This window comes from Psammomys obesus, unplaced genomic scaffold, assembly GCF_907164565.1.
Source record: "Psammomys obesus unplaced genomic scaffold, mPsaObe1.curated_primary_1811, whole genome shotgun sequence".
NCBI classification, from domain to species: Eukaryota; Metazoa; Chordata; class Mammalia; order Rodentia; family Muridae; genus Psammomys; species Psammomys obesus.
The window spans coordinates 72,391-93,742 of NW_026592403.1; the positions used below are offsets into that span (position 1 = coordinate 72,391).

The following is a 21,352-nucleotide window of genomic DNA, read 5'->3' on the forward strand; positions in this document are numbered from 1 at the left end:
ATCAGGCACACAAGTGATGGACAGACACGCATGCAGGAAAAATACATACATATTATATATAATCGAATTAAAATTAAAAGAAAAAGAATTATTAAAAAAAAAGAGTGGCTAAGTTTAAAAAGTACCCTCTGGCCTTTCGCATGTAGGTTTAGGACTTGGTCAGCAGATGGAGCTGTAGATATCTTTACTGAACACAAAGTATTTCTAGTAATGATCACTAGTAAGCTTTTAGAAACACTTCACATACAGAAAAACAGGAAATGAGACATTTCACATGGTTTTATCTGAGGAATCTTCATAGTGTCTGTTGCCTTTTACCTTTGTCATGGGTTGTGGGGGTTTGATCCTATACAACTAAATAGCAGATAGCAACTACATAATAGATGTGCACCTGTGATCCATAAAGGCATGCTTTTATTAAAAGCATTTGATTTAACTCCTCATTAAAAGCAGAAGAATGGCCACTTACTGCAATGTGTGTTGGTGTTCTAAGTGTAACTTAAGAAAATAAGCCCTGGGCTCTCCTGCTTTATCACTCTGAGGGTTCACAGTGTTCTGCAAGCTCTGTAGGCTCTTCCGCAGTGGACTGTAACATTCCTTGATGTTCTGGTTTGGAAGCCTGTATGTCTTACACTTAGCATCCTCTGAATGAGTATATGGTAAGGGGCTTTTTGAAGCTTATGGAGACCACAGTGCTATCTTCAAAGATGCTTTTCTGGAGTCTTTTCATTAAGTTCTTTTCCTGAATGCTTACAAGCAACAGTCAGATTCTCAGCTTTTATGTTTACTGTTCTTACTGGTGTAGCTCTAAAAAGTTGAATATAAAAAGGTTAGTTAATGACTCTTTGCTTAGAGAAAGGCAATATTTCTACATAAGCTTTTCTTACATATTTCATATTAATATCATATTCAGCTCTCTTTTGAAAATTGTATTTTAAGGTATGTTTTTATTTATGGGAATTAAGCATAAATTGTTTAGTTAAAGAACCAATGCCTTTAACGTGAATGGTTGACAAATGCTCAGTTAATCTGAATTTCTGTATATTGGGTTTTCTTAAGGCAAGGTATAGTTATATAAGCATCATGTTTCCCCCCCCCCCCATTTTCATTTTCTCTCTCTGTTATTCCTATGCTTTTCCATGGCTTTAATGCCTTTTTGCAAAACTAAGGTTTGAGATATAATGCTTCACTGTAAGATAAAAAACTATAGCCAAATGGTCCCTTGAAATTTGTGCTGTCATTATGTTTGCTGGGTGCAGACAGAGCTCCTTGATGTGAGCTGTGCTCAAGGCTTTTACTTTTATCATACATTTTTAGAAAGAAATAATAAGCCTTTTTCTTTTTTGATGTGTTGCATTGATTTTCACCCTGTATTATGACATCTCTTCATTATAATAGAAAATCTACCATAGTAGTATTTGTTGAATGTAATGATATATCTCTTTTTGGATCAGTCTTTAGTAGCTCTGTGTATACCAGTTGTCTGAAGAATAATTTTAGATATTCTATATAGTATTTGTTTTACTAGCAGCAGGAATGGAAAACTGTGGGCCTTGTTCTTGGAAAAATAGATAGTTTGAAAATTTTGACATAGGAATTTCAGCTGGTGGCTGAAATGATTGTTTTCTATGAATTTGTATTTTAATTATTAAGAGCTGGCACTCAGATTCAGTGCTTTTCTTCTGAATTGGCTTTTATCTGGTAGTGTGATTTAGTAGCCAAGCGTGCACTTCCCAAGCCAGTGTTTCCTTCTTCCACCAGCACCCTATTCTTGTACTAGACTCCACACAGATCTTGATTGAGAATGGTTTAAATATGTGCGGGGCTCTTACTACTATGAAAGGTGTTAGGTTAAATCTACTGACTGTTCTTTGAGAGGAGCATGTGAAATAAAGGACTATCTAATTGCTTATAAATAACCCAAGGCCCCAAGCTCCACTCTTCTCAGATTCTTTCTTCTTGGTACCATTGTCCTGTCTAAGTATTTGGCCCTTTTCTTTTCCTCTCTACTATCCCCCTTTTCTCAGGTTCTGCCCCTTCCCCCCTTTTCATTTACTATGAAAAGGAGCTGACCATTGAGGCAATCACTGGTCATTAAACTTCCTCCATGGATGGCCATTGGCTCTAGTTTGTACCCGACTGACAGTATTTATTCAGAAATGTGAATAAACATTGGCATTGAAAACAGTCTGAAATTAGCTCAGCATGGATGAGTATTTGACAATGGAAGGTTTTTTGTTTCTTTTTGACTTCTTTTATACACAATTATAACTTTGCTCTCAATGTGAACTTTGGTGATTTCTTCTAAGGAAACTGAAATGCATCTAACAAAACAAAAAAATTATCTTAAAATTGTAATGATTATTTTGAAGTTTTGACATTTTCTTATGCCTTTATTGCCAGGTATCTGGAGGTCAGGCAGTAGTTACTACTAAATACTTAATTCTAGATAGACTCACCAAGTTAGAAGTGGCTTTGTATTATAGTAACAGTTTTCTTTATGCTTTTAAAAAACTGTTTGGAAAATGGCATATTTATGTAGATGGCAGTTGATTTTTAATTAGAACTGCATTTTGTTCTTTGTCAGAGCCAGCATGTGGGAATCACTAGGGTATAAGCTAGGGAGAAGTGGTGGCTTTCTGCTGTCAAGGTGCATGATGTCAGAGATTTTGGAGGACTGTACTTGTTTTTTAATTTTAATTATTAATTTATTTGTTTAAACGATTTTTTTTTTTTGAGACAATGTTTCATGGAGCCTCTCCCTGAATAACTACACTTAAATCTATGGTAAAATCATTTTTATTTTTAGCTCAAGCTGAACCGTATGTACAGCTTGAAGACAAGCCTGAATTTCTAATTCTCTGCCTCTTTTCTCGAGGGTGCTGGGATTACAGGCGACTGCCACTATAGCCAAATTGTATTTAGTTTTAAAATCTGCGTTACTACTGGTGACCACTTTTATGCTCTTCTGTGTAAGGAAGTACTCTGTCATCATAGATACCAGGGAGTAATACTTTCTAGGGACAGGAGTACAGCTTCAGAAGTGTGTTCACAAGTAGAAATGACCATTCTGAGAAATAAAACAATTTGTAACATTACAGTGTCCTCAAGATCACACGTAAGTTTTCTTTAGGGGTTCAGCCCTGGAGCGGCTGCCCATGTGCCAATCGATGGCCTACACCTGTGCACATGCTCGTAGCACTGGGTAGATTCAGTGGGTTAAAAAACAACAACAAAGGAACAAAGAAACACATGAAATTGGGAAGAAATAGTGATAAGGGATAGGAAAGGAATTGGAGGGGAGGGAATGGGGCATAGACTTGATTAAAACACATTCTATGTATGTATGTTTGTATGTATGAAATTCTCAAACAATATAAATAAATGAATAACTCAAGGTTGAAAATAGCTAAGGACTAGCAGGCTAGTGGTAGGTTTTCCTCTGTTTTTAATTTTTTCCCCTTAGGGACTGACCTTAGGGACTGATGATGTCCTTGAACTTCTGATCCTGTTGTCTCTACCATCTGAATACTGGTATCATAGGTGTGTTTGCCACTATGCCAAGTTTTATTTATTGCTGAGAATGGAACCCAGGGCTTTGCTACTCTTCCAATTGAACTAGTCCATTTTCTCAGTTTAATTTCTTCGCTTATCTAGGACACACAAGTTTATAGGGAAACACAGTGGGCAGTGGGCGTAAGTAGCATCTATCTGCATTGGTTTGTGCTTAAGTGTGGAATAGGTCTTTGTGTAATGAATTAGCTATGAAAAACAACAACAGGATATTAGACACACAGTAGCTGTATAAGCATGTGGTGGGCACTGTGATACACAGTTGTCTTGGAGTATGCTGGATACCATTCTTGGTGTTTGGGTAAATGGGCAGGTCAGCGTGTCTGGGTCAGCAACTCTAAGAACTCCTCACTTGGGCTTACTCTGTCATACTTGAGTAGGTGGTATGGTACTATGTCAGTCTAAGTGATGTGCTTTAAAGTTGCCTCTTGATTCAGAATACAGTTCTCAAAAGTAAGAGATTTATTTATGCATGCTGCTCATTTTAAAGCCTTCACTGTGATCCTAGTATGTGGGAAACTGTACCAGGATGTTGAGTTTTAAGGCCAGGCTTGGCTACATTGAAATCCTGTCTTCAGCCAACCACAGAAATGGGCTGTTCAGAAACTAATAAAAACAAGTATCAAAAGGAAATGGGTACTACTCAGTGGATGCATCGATAGCTTTGTTGTGAGCTGTCACTGAGGTAATACAAAGACCAGCCATCAGGGTTTTACCACAAACTACAAATGTTCTGACTCACTGAGAATAGAGGTGGAGTGTTTTTTGTGAAAGGGTTTCTCTGTGTAGCTTTGGCTGTCCTGGAACTTGCTTTGTAGACCACAAACTCACAGAGATCTGCCTGCTTCTGCTGGGATTAAACGCTCTACATCCTGCCAACTGCAGATAGAAACCACTTTGTGTTGTGTAGAACCCACAGAGTACAAGGGAAAGGAACTGCCAAATGTTCCAGCTTCTGGGGGGGGGGGGGAGATGGTAGTTATAATGCATTAAAAGCATGGTTTGCTTCTGGCACAGCCAATACTGATAGACAGCCCGTTCACACTTAGTTTGGGTGAGCCAGTCACCTGATCAGATTTGAAACTGCTGCCACTTCCTTTTTCAGTCAGCTACCGCCTGGATTTTCTGCTTCGTACTGGAGCTGCAGGGTTCTGACACTCAGTAGTAGATCAGAATAACACAACATTTAACTGCCACCTTGGGGAGCCAGCTGTTCCACATAAGTGATTTCTCTAGTAATTCGTAAGAACTAAAACTTTGAAAATGACTTTCACCCTTCTAATTCATGTTTGTGTAAAGCAAGGAAACGCTGGACACCTTGAGGACTCCTGTATGTATTATGTTGTTCCCACATTAAATGGGCTGGTGCATTTTCAGTTTTATATGTCTTCTTTGTCTTCTGTTTTGGCTTCTCTGAAGTCAGTTGTGGTTCTTGGTGTTAATGTTGTGGTGGTTTGAATAGGAATGGCCCCCATAGGCTCATATGTTTGAATGTCTAGTCATTAGGGAGTGGCACTGCTTGAGAAGGATTAGGTGTGGCCTCGGTGGAGTAGATGTGGCCTTGTTGGAGAAGGTACATCATTGGAGGTGGCCTGGAGGTTTCAAAATCTCAAACCAGGTCTAATGTCTCTCTCTCCCTGCTGCCTGTGGATCTGGATGTAGAATTCTCAGCTACTTCTCTAGCACCATGTTTGCTTGTATGCTGCCATATTTCCTGCCATGCTGATAATGGACTAAACCTCTGAAACTGAAAGCCAGCTCCAATAAAATGTTTTCCTTTATATGAGTTCCCATGATCATGGTGTGTGTCTCTTCACAGCAGTGGAACAGTGACTAGGATAATGTCTAATTATACTTTTTTCAGTCCTCATTTATTGTTCCTTATGTATATTAGAAATAATAAATATATGTGTATTTGTATATGTATGTCTATGGGAGGGATATTGAAGATCAAATCTTGACTCTCATATGGTAAGCAAACATTCTCCCTAGCCACTCGTAACTTTTTAAAGGTAGCATATCAATATATGTCAACTCTGAGTAACAAACAGCTTAAGGCACATCCTATAAAGCAAGGACTTGAATGTTTTGGTGTTAGGAATTCCCTTCTGTATTCTGAAGGACTATTATAAAATGGACCAAGAGCATATATTTTAAAATTATGTGTATTTAGTAGGCCCCTGCACATGTAGGTAGTTGTAAAGAATGGTTTATTCTCTTAGCAGCCTTTGTCTTCTGGGAAAAGAAGACTAGTACATGAAACAGATAAATCAAGAGCTTAGCTGAATGCTGCTTAGTCTAGAGAGCACAGATATGAGTGCTGTTGCTTAGTCTAGAGAGCACCAAGCACAGTGCTGTTCTTCTGTCCAGCACTGTGGGTTGCTGTTTCTCAGTGATTCTGTCTCCCTTGTGTAAAATTACCAAGATAATGTTTTTCTTCTGCTTAGTTAATAACTCTAAAGGGATGTCACTGTGTCTGTAGTGTGAAGGCCCTGAGGTAAAACATTTCTGTACATTGAGAGTAGTAAGTATAAGCGGTTTCAAAAAAGTAGCTTAATTTGGTTCATAATAAAAGTGTCATGATTTGCCTAATTTTAAAGGGAAGCTGCCATGTCTTGTAGGGTCTTAGTCAGTATTGTAGCTTTTCAAGTAATATTTGCTGTGAAGAAGATTTTTTAAAAAGTAAGATACTATGTTTCTGTCAGGATACATCTTTTCCAAGAAGGAGTTGATTTGAAACATGTCTCCTCTTATACAACTGTGAAATTTCACTAGGAAAAACATCTATCTTTGATGAATGGTATAGGTATGAATTGCCATTTTAAAAGAATGAGACAAAGTTAATTTCTTTGGTGTGAAATGGATAGTTACTGGCAGTGAGGTGCAAAGTGAATCTGTAGGACAGCTGCCACCATGGCTGTTGGGTGCTAGGAGTAGGGCTGTATCCTTGTCTCACACAGCTTGTCTGGTGGCAGTGACTCTACCTGTCCCTGTTGGGGGTTCAGGCATGGGTTTCCAGAAGGGTGTGGAGAGAATTTTACAGGTTTGCTTTCAGATAAAGGAGTATGAGGGGCTGCCGTCTAGCTGAGCACTTGGTTGAGTAGAGGGAGGCATCATGATGGCTGTGTTCTTCTGTCAGGCAGAGGCAGCTGATACTGGTTACAGAATCTGGTGGTTGGATGGTCTCTGTAGCTTTTGGTGTTTCCTGGAAGTTGGCTGTCGAAGTCTCTTGAGGTAAAAGGTGAAAGGAAGGAGTAGGCATGTGAGGCAGAGTAGCATGGTACATCTGCAGGTGTAGGCAAGTACAGGTCAGGGTGCATAAGGCCCATTGCATTTTCTTTGGAGAGGCAAGTGTGGAATGCACAGAGTTACTAAATCAGGTTCTGGTTTCCCTAGGTGAACACGAATGAAGTTAAGTAAGTTCGAGGGTATTGAGGAAGTTTGCAAGGGTATCTCTTGGTTAGAGATCCATAGCTGATATTGAGTTTACCAGGGTGTACGCTGGACTCTGACACTTTAGGAAGAAACCAGTGGTACCATGACTACCATTACCTATCAGTTCAGCTCTGGTGGGCTCTTTGCAGGCTTGTGTAGTGCAAAGGATGGCAGGACTGCCATCTTTCGGGAGTTGATTGGCTTTTATATGTCGCTTGTTGTGATAGCTGAGTCATAGCTTAAAGGTTTATCTTGGTCCCAGCTTGATGACTACAAGTCAGGAATAAGTTTTCCACTGCAGTGCTTCCTTCAGCCATGTCCCTTCCCTGTTTCCGTGGTGAGTGGTGGATGTAGGCACATTTTTTTCAACAGGTTAGAGGGGCAGTTCTGGAAGTTTCTGCCAGTAGTCTGATATATGGTCACACTAGGGTTGTTTACCTATTGTGGCATCATCATGATTGTTTTTGATGTCTGCCCCTCAAATGTCAGTTCTTCAATGACCAGAAGTAGATAATGTGTGAATTCTCCACATGTTAGGAGAAAATGTCTCCACATATTTTCTTGGCTGGCTGTCTTAAAAAAAAAAAAAAAAAGTGCTATGTGTTAGGCAGTTTTGATAAGAACCCATTCTGAACATTTTGTGAGTTTGTCCTTTAGAAACAGGGTGTCACATGTAGTCTAGGCTGTGCTGCAGCTAATTATTTAGCATAGGTTAGCCTTAAACTTTTGGCAGCTCTCTTGCCTCATCTTTTGAACACTGGAATTATGGCATGTGCTGCCGTACCTGGCTTCATTCTGAACTTTAAAAGTGATACTTTATTTGCTGTCTTCCTTCCTTGCCTAAGTGTAGAACCCATGGGGACCTTTTTGACACCCATCTTATTATTCCCGTAGTCTTCTCAGTGAGGGGCAAAATCAAGTAGAGCTTGCTTTAAAAAGTGTTCTTATCAGTTTCTTGGTGGCATGCATTTCTGTGTGTGCGAGGTTGAAGTGCACTGCATGTGCATAGTGTACATACATGTGGGTGCACACATCGTGCTCCACCACCTCTGAGGGGTGTTCTCATGGGGTCTGGAGTTCAGTTCTGCCTGGGGCTCAAGATGCAGCCAGCTGCTCTCAGCATACACAATCCAGCGTTAGATAGGTGGAGTTGGCCCCGTTCTCAAGTTAGAAATCATTTTGGTCAGCCTCCTTGTTTGGTGAATGAAGACTTTTGTCAGGCCTTGAAACAGTCCCTGAGGACGCAGGCGGGGGCACAAGGACCCACTCTGCTCTGTGTGGTGCCATTTAGTGACTCATCTTTTATTTGTTTATTCAAGGAGTGATTTTTCTGACACTAGATGTTTTGCTAATTTGTTAATATTTAAGAGTAAGAAACCTTAAAGTACATTGTAGTGGCCTCACGTTCTCTAATCTTTCTAATGAATAAATATTGTTTTCACTATATTAAGATAATTACTACATTTTGTGTGTATTGTGTACATGTGTATGTGTCTGGCGGGAGGTGAGAAGGCACTTAGACACATGTCTGGAGGTCACCTTGTGAGTGTCTTTTCTTCTTCCACTATGTGAGTACTGGGAATCAGATCCACGCTCTTAGGTTTGGTGGCAAGCACCTTCATGCTCTGAACCAGCTCATCAGCCCATGCATTCTATTATGTTAAAAGTTGTTGTAAAATGTAATTTATATCAGTCTCAGAAAACACCCCTGGGCCCAGATATTTTGGTTCTGTTGCTCTCTTTGTGGTGCTCCTGTCCCCTCCAGGTCTTTCTGTCTCTCCCTTCTTTTATAAGATTCCCTGCACTCTGCCCACAGTTTGGCTTTGAGTCTCAGCCTCTGCTTTAATACCCTGCTGTATAGAGTCTTTCAGAGGCCCTCTGTGGTAGGCTCCTCTCCTGTTCCTTGTTTTTTTTCCCCCTCTTCCGATGTCTAGCCTGTTTGCCTTTCTGAATGAAGATTGAGCATCTTTCCCAGGGTCCTCCTTCTTGCTTAGCTTCTGTAGGTGTACAGATTTTAGTATGATTATCTTATATGTCTAATATCCACTTATAAGTGAGACTATACCATGTGTGTCTTTCTGCTTCTGGGGTAACTCATTCAGGATGATCTTTTCTAGTTCCCACCATTTGCCTGAAAAATCTGTGTTCAGGGGTCTTTTCTGAGACTGATACTCCAACCAGGGACCGTTCATGGAGATAACCTAGAACCCCTGCACAGATGTAGCCCACGGCAGCTCAGTCTCCAAGTGGGTCAAGGGAAACAGGGCTGTCTTTGACATGAACTCAGTGGCTGGCTCTTTGATCACCTCCCCCTGAGGGGGGACCAGCCTTAACAGGTCACAGAGGAAGACAATGCAGCCAGTCCTGATGAGACCTGATAGTCTAGGGTCAGATGGAAGGGGAGGAGGACTTTCCCTATCAGTGGACTGGGGGAGGGACATGGGAGGAGAAGAGGAAAAAGGGGTGGGATTGGGAGGGGACGAGGGAGGGGACTACAGCTAGGATACAAAGTGAAAAAATTATAATAAATAAAAAATAAAAATAAAAAAATTATAAAATTTCAAAAAACAGGAAAATTCTTATATATATAAATGAATTCATAATGGCTTCTATGGAGATGTTGATTATTTTTAATTGACCATCAGTGTTGTGTCGAGAAAAGAAATGGAAAGTTAAATAATTAAAACTCAAGGGAGGCCACTTTTCACTAAGTTTAAACAGTACATTTGTTGCTAATTTTTTTACAGTTATCAATCTAATTTCCAAAATGTACAATGTTTTTAAGTCAGAATGACATGATTTCAAGAAAGCAAATGAGCCTTGACCCTTGATATTGCAAGGAAGACATCATTATATGAATTTTTTTTTCCTGATGGTAGTCACTTTTCACTGTTTAAAGCAGTACATTTGTTGCAATTTCTTTCCAATTATCAATATAATTAAAATAGCACAATTTCAAGAAAGCAAATTAGCTCTGACTCAACGTCATTGGAAGAATGACATTGTATGATTATTTTTTTAATTTTTCTTTTTTTGGTTTTTGAGAAAGGATTTCTCTGTGTAGCCCTGGCTTTCCTGGAACTTGCTCTGTAGACCAGGCTGCCTCTCCTGCCTCTGCTTCCCGAGTGCTGAGATTAAAGATATGTGCCAATACCACCCAGCTGATGGTTTGAATCTTAGTGTTTTAACTTTTTAGTAATAATTTTAAATAAATGTGTATTTTAAGCTGATTTTTAATCTTTGAATTTGAAAAGAGTTCTTACTAGTGTAGTTAAAACAGTCTTTTTTTAACTTTTATTAATAACACTTTATTCATTTTGTATCCCCCCATAAGCCCCTCCCTCCTCCCCTCCCGGTCCTACCCTCCCCCCTTTCTGCATGCATGCCTCTTCCCAAGTCCACTGATAGGGGAGTAGGGGAGGTTCTCCTCTCCTTTCTGATCTTAGTCTATCAGTTCTCATCAGAAGTGGCTGCATTGTCAGGGTTCTAGGTTATCTCCACGAATAGTCCTTGGTTGGAATATGAGTCTCTGGGAAGTTCCCTGTGTTCAAATTTTCTTGTTCTGTTGCTCTCCTTGTGGAGTTCCTGTCCTCTCCAGCTCTTACTATTTCCCACTTCTTACATAAAATTCTATTCACTCCACCCATCAGTTGTCCATCAGGCTCAGCATCTGCTTTGACAGTCTATACTGCAGAGGCTTTCAGAGGCCCTCTGTGGCAGGTTCCAAGGTTGTTTCCTGTTTTCTTCTGGCTTTCAGAGGCCCTCTGTAGCAGGTTCCTAGGTTGTTTCCTGTTTTCTTTTTCTTCTGATGTCCATCCTCTTTGTCTTTCAGGATGGGGATTGAGCATTTTTAGTTAGGGTCCTCTCTTTGCTTAGTAAAACAGTCTTAAGAATTTATCCCCACTGGGCATGGTGATACACACTTTTAATCCCAGCAAGGCAGGTAGATCCTTTGAGGTCAAGGCCAGCCTGGTCTGTGTGTGAGTTCCAAGTCAGCTTAGGCTGCGCTGAGTCTGTACCCACACCCTAAACACACTGTCCTGGGGTGCTCTGAAGTTACTGCAGGCCAGTAGGCCAGTCATTGCCGTGACCCCCCTCAGAGGCTTGCAGCTCCACGTTGGCTGCTGGCAGCGCAGTGCAGTTTTGGCTCTCAGTTATGGTCTGCATCTCAAACTCACGGTCATTCGTTACAAACAGGCAAACATTGCTGGCTTCTCTAGAAGGAGGTCTCACAGGCAGTAGTTTTTCCCTCTTCTCTGGTCATCCTTCACCACACAGAGCAAGGTTTGGCACCCAGAAAGGTGCTTAGTAAGTCTTTTCTAGATGAACAGGGCTTTGGCAATGTAGGTAGCAGAATTCTGATCATCTGAGGAGGGAGGGTTACAAAAGAAAATGACTAAGTGATTTTACGGTTGTGTTACATGACAGTAGAAGTAATTTTCTCTCCCTAGGGAACAGTTGAATTTACCGGAAGAAAAACAGTAACAACAAGAACAAAACGTGGTACAAGTTCAGCCTCTCCTTTGGTATTTTTGTTTGTCTGTTTTTATCTTATTGTTTAAATTTGGTGGAATTATCCATCAAGAAATATTTAGAAATACATTTGATTCAGATACGGCTTTTCTGTTGGCCAATTAGGCATCTGATCTTTTCAAATACAGGTTGTGTACGTTCTGAAAAACACAGATAATAGGAAAGGTAAAAAAAAAATTATTACTTCCCAAGATCCTGGCATGTCCACAGAATTAGGCTACTAGGATGTGGACTGGTGTTACCTGTTTGGAGTTTGGTTCTGTACAAAGAGTCTGGAAGGTAGCAGTCAGGGAGAAGCCGCTGGTCCAGGCTGGGTGTGGGGAATGCAGTTGCTCTCTTCCCCAACTTTCTGTAGCAGTGTGCAGTGTGCAGTGTTCTGGGTGGGTGCATTCTGGCTGTAGGTTTTGGTTTGGCCGCTTGGGACACACTTTGGTTGCCAGTTCCAGACTGCTTTGTTTGAAAGTTGGATCTGTGGTTCAGTCTAGGTGAAGTATATGCACTTTGATATTGATGTTGGCATACACTTGAACAGTTGACTGGTCAGAGCAATAAAGTCCCAGTAACACTTTTACCTCCTTTCTTGAAAAGAATTTAAAAACACACATTTGTTTTTATGTGTGTGAGAGTTTTGCCTACATGTGTATGTGCACCATAGGCATGCCTGATATGCACAAAGGTCAGAAGAAGGTGTAGGATTCCTTGGAGCTGCTATGTGTGTTCTAGGAGCCAAATCTGGGCCCTCTGCAAGAACAAGTTCTTTTAACTGCTGAGTTATCTCTCCAGCTCTACATACATTCTTTTTAAATTATTTTTAAGATTATAATATAATTAAAACACATCCTTTCCCCTTTTCTTCTCTTTAGACTCTCTCATGTACCCTTCCTGTTCTTCAAATTCATGACCTTTTTTTTTTTTTTTTAAATTAATTGTTGTTATATGCATATATGTTAAAACCACAAAACAACTCCCAAAAGATTTAAAGGTGATCTGGGAGTTTGCTGAACAGCGAGTTTGCTATGAGATTGTGTCTCCTAGTAAAGTCAGAAGCTATACCCATAAATCTTACCAACATGACTGCCTAAACATGAGCTGAACAAGGACAACAGTAGACATGCTAAAGTGGATAGGGGAAAGACCACATTCTTTTGAAAGATTATATGTGCTGGAACACAGAAGCCTATGTTGTAATATGGATGGCCTGTGTTTATACACTTGTGTTTCTACTTAGGGAGTGCTTACTGTCTATAAACACAGGGTCCACTGCTCTACAAATACAAAATTGTTCTTTTGTAGGAACCTAAATTTTAAAAATAAGGGATGGCAACCCAGTAGTCAATTTTTGACACGATGCCAGAAAAGTGCACTGCATTAGCATTTCATGGTCCAGCATTTTCCACATCATATATTTTTTTTCTTAGCTGTGAAATTTCGGCAGATTGTTATGCAAAACAGTTTTGTGTCTCTGTGTGAAAGGGAAGACAGCTGTTAGTCCTAATGAGGAGTGCTAGCATTACAGTATTTCCATTGATTGAGACCCACGGAGGGAGCAGAATGTTCCAGATCAGGCAGTGGTGTGTGGTGAGAAGGTACCATACTGTCAGCTGGAAGTACATGCTCGGCTGCTCTCCACGACAAGATAAATGAGTTTTGCTGGAGTTTGGCAGAGTCTGAAGCTTTTCCAGTGAGTGGTTGAAGCTCACTAGCCTCCCTGTGGGACCCATGGTCCAAGGGTGCCTTTAAAACTACTGCCTCTTTGCCAGGTTTTTCTTTTGATGTCCTCCAATACTTGTCAGGATTGTGATTTATTAAGAACCTAATGTCTTCTAGCATTTCATTAACATAGGGTCAGATGATCTTTTATGGAGGCTTTTTTCTTTTTACATTAATTGAGCAAGATGCTAGCTGAAATTTAACTTGACCAGAAACCTCCTAGAATATACTGCAAACAGAAGTCAATGGACATCTTTACTTCATGCTTTTCAAATCTCTGGCAGTATAAAAAACTCTTTAAAGTTCCTGTAACCTTTGCTATACCTCATTTATAGTCAGGCCCTATGCCTTTACTTATTAAATAAAGAATACATGGGGTTGGAGAGATGGCTTAGCGATTAAGAGCACTCTCTGCTCTTCAGAGGACTCAGGCTCAATTCCCAGCACCCACATGACAGCTCACAGCTGTCTGTAACACTAGTTCAAGGGTCTGATACCCTCACACATATATGCAGGCAAAACACCAATGCATATAGAATAAAAATAATCATTAAAAATACATTAAAAAATACATTTTACAGGTTTGTCCACATGTCCATTTCTCCCCTCATATATTTCTGTGTGTTATGTGTCATTTATACACCATCAAGATGCAGTGCACTGGTTTCTTACCCAGGTACTTTTGCCTTTCTGGAGACATTGATTGTCACATGTAGGGAGGAGGTACCCACCCGCATCAGATGAGTGGAGGGAGGGAGCCTGTATACTCCACAGTGCCCAGAATACCCTACCAGACAAATCCCACCCAGTTCTAGCTGAGTAATCAGTCTTGGCACATTTGTGTTGCAGATGCCTGTGCCCTGGCAAAGATTGTCTTGCATGCAGAAGACAAGATGTGTTAATGTGAAGATAGTGTTACCCCTGTTATTAGTCCTGATTGTATTCTGGGGCCTCAGTATTGTGCCATAGTTTATTGTCAGGTCTTGTTGAAAACCCTTTGGTTCTTAGTATTTTTAGTAAACAACACTGATATTGTAGTTGAAAATCCTTGATTAATGCAGTAGAACTTAGGCTTAATTAGAACTTAGGTATGTCTGTTTAGATTAATAGAGCTTTTATAAGGAAGTAGTAACTGAATAAGTTACTAGGAACTAGTAACTGAATAAAGCATGGAATCACATCTTAGTACAGATTCTGGGACAAGAGCAAGTGGCATTTAAATTGGCATTCCTGAGTTCCAAGCAGTTGCTGTATAAATTTAGGATGTAGAAATCAAGCTTTTGCTTGTACAAATTAATGATTTGTGGGGATAAGAAGACATCATAACAAAGCTTAGCTGTCTGTCACCTTGTAGGGCAACTTCAAAAGCTTATCAATGGTGAGCCTTCGCATGGAATGGATAGCCATGGGTTTTGTAGTGTGGGAGACCTCAGTAGAGGTTAGGGTAGAGTCCTGAGAGCTCATGCACTGGTGTCTTTGAATCTGCTGATCTGGAATCAGGCAGTATTCTGCTTTGTGTACCAATCCTGGGAGATTGGATATTAATACATTAACCAAAATGCACAGGCCACACCACACCAGACAGGAAGCAAGTCCTTCAGAGTCCTACTATAGAGACGCATGGCAAAATGGAGACTCCCTGAATACGGTCAACACAGTAGCATTCTCACGAGGTATTCTTATATGACATGCTAAGCTGCATTTTAAAGGATGGACTGTGAGTAAGGTTTCTCAGTCCTTAGTTCATGGGAAGTAGGCTTCTATCACATTTTCTTTATTATTATTATTATTAATAATTCAAGTTACATCTCAGTCATAGGCCCCTCCTTTCTCTCCTCCCAGTTCCACTCCCTCCTACATTCCCTCTCCCTTGTTCCTTAGAGTAGGGGAGCCCCCTACCCGGACACCTCAGCTCGTCTGTTCACATGAGGTCTGAGGTCATCTTCCTCCCTTGTGGCCTGGTAGGGAAGTCCCATCAGGGGCAAGTGATCAAAAAGCAACAGGCAATATAGTCTGTGTCAGTGATATCCTCCACTCCCCTAACTAGTGGACCCACATGAAGCCTAAGATGCCCATTATCTTCTTGATGTCTGTCTATCACATCTTCTTACAGAACTTGCCAGTGAAGAGATGTGATGGAGTTGAAGCTCTTCCTCAAGTGCCATCTTATCATCTTAGTCCTGTCTTAAGTGATTGGTGACTTTGGCTTGAAAGGAAAAGCTGCATCACAAGTTAACCCAGTAGGCCATGACCACTTCTAATTGGGCCAACTTTTCTAATGACTAGTGGTGCTGTATGTGTGCACTTTGAGGCTGCCTAGGATCTAGTATCTTCAACATCTAGTAACTTCCTCACTCATTTGCTCTTTACCTTAGTTTTTGACACCAGTGAACCTGGAGTTCACAAATTTCAGAAGACTGGCTGACTAGCAAGTTCTAGGAATCCTTCAGTCTCCACCCACTCAACACTAGGATGACAGGTGTCTGCTGCCATGCCTGACTTTTTATATGAGATCTGGGGGAGTGAACTTGGGACCACATGCTTGTGTGGCAAACATTTTACTAAAAGAGCTCTCTCACAGTTATATCTTACTTGGAAAAAAAATGTCAATAGAGCTTTGTCACTTGTGAATTACCTAGTGGTTTCCTTAACTCCTATGTTTTGAGTGAATTGGAAGTTACAGTTGGAATGGATTTTTATTTAATTCATTCCACCAGACCTAAATATATGAAAGTTTTGGCAGGTTGTTTAGTCCATGCTTTTCTAGTAACTTTTTTGCTGTCCTGTCTGAGGATTATAGGACAGAGTAGACAGGCTGCATTTTCCTGCCCTGTTGGGAAATAAAGCAGGGGTCCTTTTTAAACATGATTACAAGGGGAGTTTAAGAAGTAGGCACAGGTCGCAGAGTAGAAGACACCATAAGCTTGCACATCTCCAGCCTCCTTGCCCTCTGTGGCCCACTCTGGAAGCAAGACTGTGTAGCATGTACTGTGGAGGGCTGGTTAGGACATCCTGCACTCTAACTGCTGACATGTCCAATCTTTACCTGTAGCACTGTGACCTCTGCTGTGTTCACTGTGGGAGACAACGTCGTTTCAGGCAGTGACGACCGCACAGTAAAAGTCTGGGACTTAAAAAATATGAGATCTCCAATTGCGACAATTCGTACAGACTCAGCCATTAATAGGTAAGGGTTGATTGTAATTTATTGCCTTGTTTGATCATACAGCCTTTGGAAAGGAGGTTCAGCCGCCTGGGAAAATGTATTTTATCAATCCTCTTATGTGAATTCAGTATCTGTAAGTACTTAAACTTAGCACTGTATTACATACAGCAATGTATTACATTGCTGTAGTAAGACTTACAAGAATAGAAAGGGCCTTTGGTAGCCAGGTGCTATAGGGCTTTGTTAACTTACTGAGAGGCTCTGTCTGCTATTGGATAATGCGTGTCTGTACTGTGCAAGTGTGTGGGGTCCATGTGTGATCTGGCAGGGAGGTGTATCTTAATCTCTTGTCCAGTGTCATAGGCAGGCTACCACTGTGTTCACTATTTTAGTTTGCCTTGAAATGTAATGTGGACTTGACTATTGTATTATTATATGCAAATTCAAAATACTGCACTGTCAATATTTACACAAATTTACACAAACTTGTTTCTCTATCTTCTTTGTAGGATCAATGTATGTGTTGGTCAAAAAATCATAGCCCTTCCCCATGACAACCGGCAAGTACGATTGTTTGATATGTCAGGAGTGCGACTAGCACGCCTTCCGCGGAGCAGCCGGCAGGTATCCGTTAGAGTGTGTTCATTCATTATGAACAGCAAAGGAGAATTTGCATTTTTGTGTTTTTATCTCAGTGCTGCCTCGGAGAAACACAAACAGCCTACATATTAGCAGCCAGTCCTGATGAGACCTGAGCTAGGGTCAGATGAATCAGTGGACTTGGGGAGGGGCATGGGAGGAAATGAGGGGGAAGGAGGGGGCTACAGCTGGGATACAAAGTGAATAAACATTAATTAATATGAAAAATAAAACATTTAATAAAAAACTAAAGACTTCCACATTTAGAAGAGAGAAAAATTAGCTTTAGCATGAATTTTATGCAATTGTGCCCTAGTCATAAATTGGTAGGAACTCCTGGAGATGGGATATCTGCTTCCACCTCCAACCAGAAAACATCTTCCTATGGAAAGGTGTCCCATAGGGACTTCTGTCTTTCTTATAAATTAAAAACAAACAAATAAGTAAATAAATAAATGAGAGTTTCTTATAAATTAGGGAATTGCTCCTTGCTACCATCGGATACGCTCTACAGGAGTTTGGTGGATACTTCCATGTGTTTTATTCATATCACTCAGTAGTGCCTGCATTCATGGCTCGAGCTCAGCTGAGCAGAATCAGAATGTGTTTAAGGAACATCTAGCACTGTGCCCTTAAGCAAACAGAGATGAATGGTGTGCTGCTCAGCATGGAGGGAAGACCACGCCATTTGCAATTGTTTACATGTGGGTTCCAGAGGCAAGCTATCGGTTGGAACATCAGCATTCCTGCATGGTCACAGGAGCTTGCCCCTGGGAAGGGTGCCTTGTGTATGTTCTTTTCACTTTGTGCCCAGCTTGCATGAAATGTACAGAGACTATATAATCTTACTCATTTTCTTGAAGAAACACTAGTCATGGCTTTTTGTATGGGCCCTCCCCCCAAAAAGCTCCCATTCACTTATTCAACACGTACTTGTTCCAACGGCACACAGTTCGCCCTTGCTACTGAGAGCCTGTTGCCATGCATAGTAGTTTCTGGCTCACTTGAGGTACATTTATGTTGACTTTTCGCTCTTACTTTATTCATTTAGTTAATGTAGTTAGCATGGCGGAAGTGTTAAGGTTTTTGTGTGTATTTATTCCTAGGGTCACAGACGAATGGTGTGCTGCTCAGCATGGAGTGAAGACCACCCTATCTGCAATTTGTTTACATGTGGCTTCGATAGGCAAGCTATTGGTTGGAACATCAACATTCCTGCATTGTTACAAGAAAAATAAGTCATTGCTGTTCCTTAGCTCCAAGTTTGCCATGGACCTTAGATTCATGCAGCCTTTTCTGCATATTAATCAGCCATTATAGTGAGAGTTTGCCCCTGGGAAGGGTGCCTTGTAAATGTTCTTTTCACATTGTGCCCAGCTTGCATGAAATGTACAGAGAGATGTGTGATTCTGTTCTTTATTTCTGTCTTGTGTATATTGGCATCCTCTGGTCAGTAGAAGTGAAGCTCACTTCCAATGTAGCATACAAAATGCTTTGAGTTCTTGACTTTGACAGATGAGCAGTAGGGCATTACATTACATTGTATAAATTAAATGTGAACTGTATCTGTTGTGAGGCATAATCAGTCTGTTACATTGTCTGGAGTAACTATACGTATCTACCTTGTCCTGGGAAGACTGCAGAGCTCATTTGCGTTGGCTAACGAGAGGCGGGACTGAAAGATCTCATACTTGGTTTGTGTGAAGTTGTAGCATGTGCTGTTGTGTAATTCCATTTCAGCTCTTGACTTCTGTTCCAGTTCTGTAAAAGTAACCTGGATTTACAATGTTTGTGCAGAGTTTCTTTTGAGAAGAAGATGTTTCTGCTGTTTTATAGAAAATGATTTCAATCTCTTGAGGTCTCATACAAGCAAATTTTAAAATACGATGACTCTAATCACTGATTCTAGACATTAAACAAAATTCAAAGCACTTTAATTTCTAGCTGTGGTTATAAACAGTTTTTAGAAGTTTAAAATGATTTATCCATTGAATGTGACTTGACCTTTATACGAAGGCCCTGCTACCTGAAGACAAAATCTTATTTATTTTCTACACCTTTGGTTTGCATATTTCTAAATGGGTTCACTTCTTTAGTGGTATTTGAGAGCCAAGAATGCAAATAAATGAGCACTACCTCAACATAAATATTGGGAAAACTTTGGAGTCTCATTGTTGTGTGGATAAAGCACTTGATTTTAAAGCTGGAATATTGAATTCAAGGTAGAAGGCAAGAAAGACAACCATACCAAATGTACCTTGAAGGTTAAAGGCTTTCTAGATAGCCTGGGACAGTGATAGCCATGGCAGATAGTCCATAGGCAACAAGAAGCATTAGTCTTGAATAGCCTGGCTACCTCTCAGTGCCAGTCCTACTACTGCACGAGTGAGCCTTTCATTCTTGCCTTCTAGAAATCACTGTTCATCTGATACTTGTAAGTTTGTGTTTCTTATAGAGTTACAGTTTTGATAAAGAGACATCTCAGTTACTGCCCTCATATATAAATCCTTTACCTACCATCCTTTGGAGACTGACCACTTTGGGAGAAGAGAAGAGGTAATACGCTGTTATGGTTACCTCACCTCCCACCCCTCCCCCAGCTCCCTGTTCTCTCTTTGGGGTGGCAGAGGAGGGCACCTGAACTAGTAAGTGGTAGGAAGTTTGGTGTAAGGTGTATATTGTCATACACAGAACATTTGGGTGCCCATGGGTAGCACTTTCCAGGAGTAAGAACTTGGTTATTGGCACCTTTGACTTACGCACCAAAGGAGCTGAACCTAGGAACGTTATATCTGAGTCATTTAGAGTGATTCTTTGAGTAATTTTGTTTTTTCAACAACAACAACAACAAAAAAGGTTGTATTTTTAAAGTCTGACCGTTTTTTATCACAAGTCTCACCATGGTGTATTTGAGAGCTGAGTCGGGCTGGTTGCTGTAGTTGATTAAAATTTTAAGACCCAGCTCTGGCTGTCTTGAATGTATTTTGCTTGAAGGTGGAGTACTGTATGATGATGTTTCTGGTGGCCTGCTTTACCTTGCAGCCACGAGGTTTCCATGTCCCCTTCATTCCACTCTTTTCACAGAGTTGTTAATGTTAGTAACAAGCCATGTTCTTATGTTCCTTGCATCTTACTCCGCAAGTTTAGGTAGAGTTAGGAGCACTGAAAAAAAAAAAAAGTATGCAAATGCAAACAGCAAAGCTAAACATAAGATCTCTGCCAGACACAATTTGGAGTTTTAAACAATCTATATTTGTGGCCATCAAATTCTGTGCAGACTAGTGTCCTTCACTGCCAATAGCTGCTTTATTTCCTTTGGCTAACTGGAGGGACCAGCCTCTGACACAAAAAACGAGGTTCCTCACTCATTTCCACGAGGGCAGAAGACCCTAATGGTGCTCGACCAGAGTGCTCAGGAGCAGGAATGTGACTTACAGTAACTGCTGTGTCGTCTGTCCTCATCCCAGTGCTGCTGTGGCCTCAGTGTTACCTTCCAGAGTTTATGACCGGCACAGGCTTGAGCTCCGTGTGTGTGCAGGCTTGTGTGCATGTGGCTAAGGATAAGTCCTGCTATCAGCCACATGTGATCTCATTAGTGTTTGGAAATAGGAACACTATTATGTGCTAGAGTGTCCAGAATTTCATTTAATAATGGAGGGGAAATGTGTGGTTAGTAAATGTGCATTGATACAAAATTTCCCAAGAGATTCCTTGTTGGACAGAATTATTCCCCCCACCCCACCAATATCTGTAGGGTCAAAAAAGCTTTGTACATATTTGGGAATCTGAAGACCATGTAAATCATTTGTTACTTAAATCTGTGAAAAACAGTTTTTTTGTTTTTTTTGAGGGAAAAGTGCATTTATAAGTGTTCTGTGGAATCAGTTATCTTTACTGTATTGATGTAATTGTTTGTAAGTATTCAGTGTCTTCATTGAAATATGAAGTTCATTAAAACATCTGTGTTCTATAATTATGACTATAAAGGTTTATGTTATTGGGAGTCTTGTGTTTTTCTCCTCCCCTCATGTGTTACTCTGTAAACATTGTTGAGTTACAGAAACATCACAGTTGTCCAGAAAATTGAGTTGCTTATAATACCAGTTTGAAAATATTTTTATCTTAGACTTAAAACCCAGTTATATTCTTTATCCATTTCTTTTGCATGTAAAGACTGGCATTGTAAGAGTTCACCAGATTCTGCCACAGCATTCCTTCCATTTTGTAAAAGAGGATTTTTAAAAACATTTCAATTATGTACAAGAGCATGGGCCATGTTTTAGAAAGGAGCTGGAA

At 40.5% G+C, this 21,352-nt stretch overlaps 1 protein-coding gene across 3 annotated transcripts in view; it reads left to right on the forward strand.

The window, feature by feature from the left end:
- Positions 1 to 21,029, forward strand: part of Wdr37 (WD repeat domain 37) — a 61,043-nt gene extending 40,014 nt beyond the window's left edge. For all 3 annotated transcript variants that reach the window (XM_055613195.1, XM_055613194.1, XM_055613196.1), the window contains exons 12-14: positions 16,304 to 16,438; positions 16,927 to 17,041; positions 18,163 to 21,029. In XM_055613195.1, coding sequence (XP_055469170.1) covers positions 16,304 to 16,438; positions 16,927 to 17,041; positions 18,163 to 18,294 — 382 coding nt within the window. In that variant the 3' untranslated portion in view covers positions 18,295 to 21,029. The remainder of the gene's footprint in view (positions 1 to 16,303; positions 16,439 to 16,926; positions 17,042 to 18,162) is intronic.
- Positions 21,030 to 21,352: the final 323 nt, after the last annotated feature.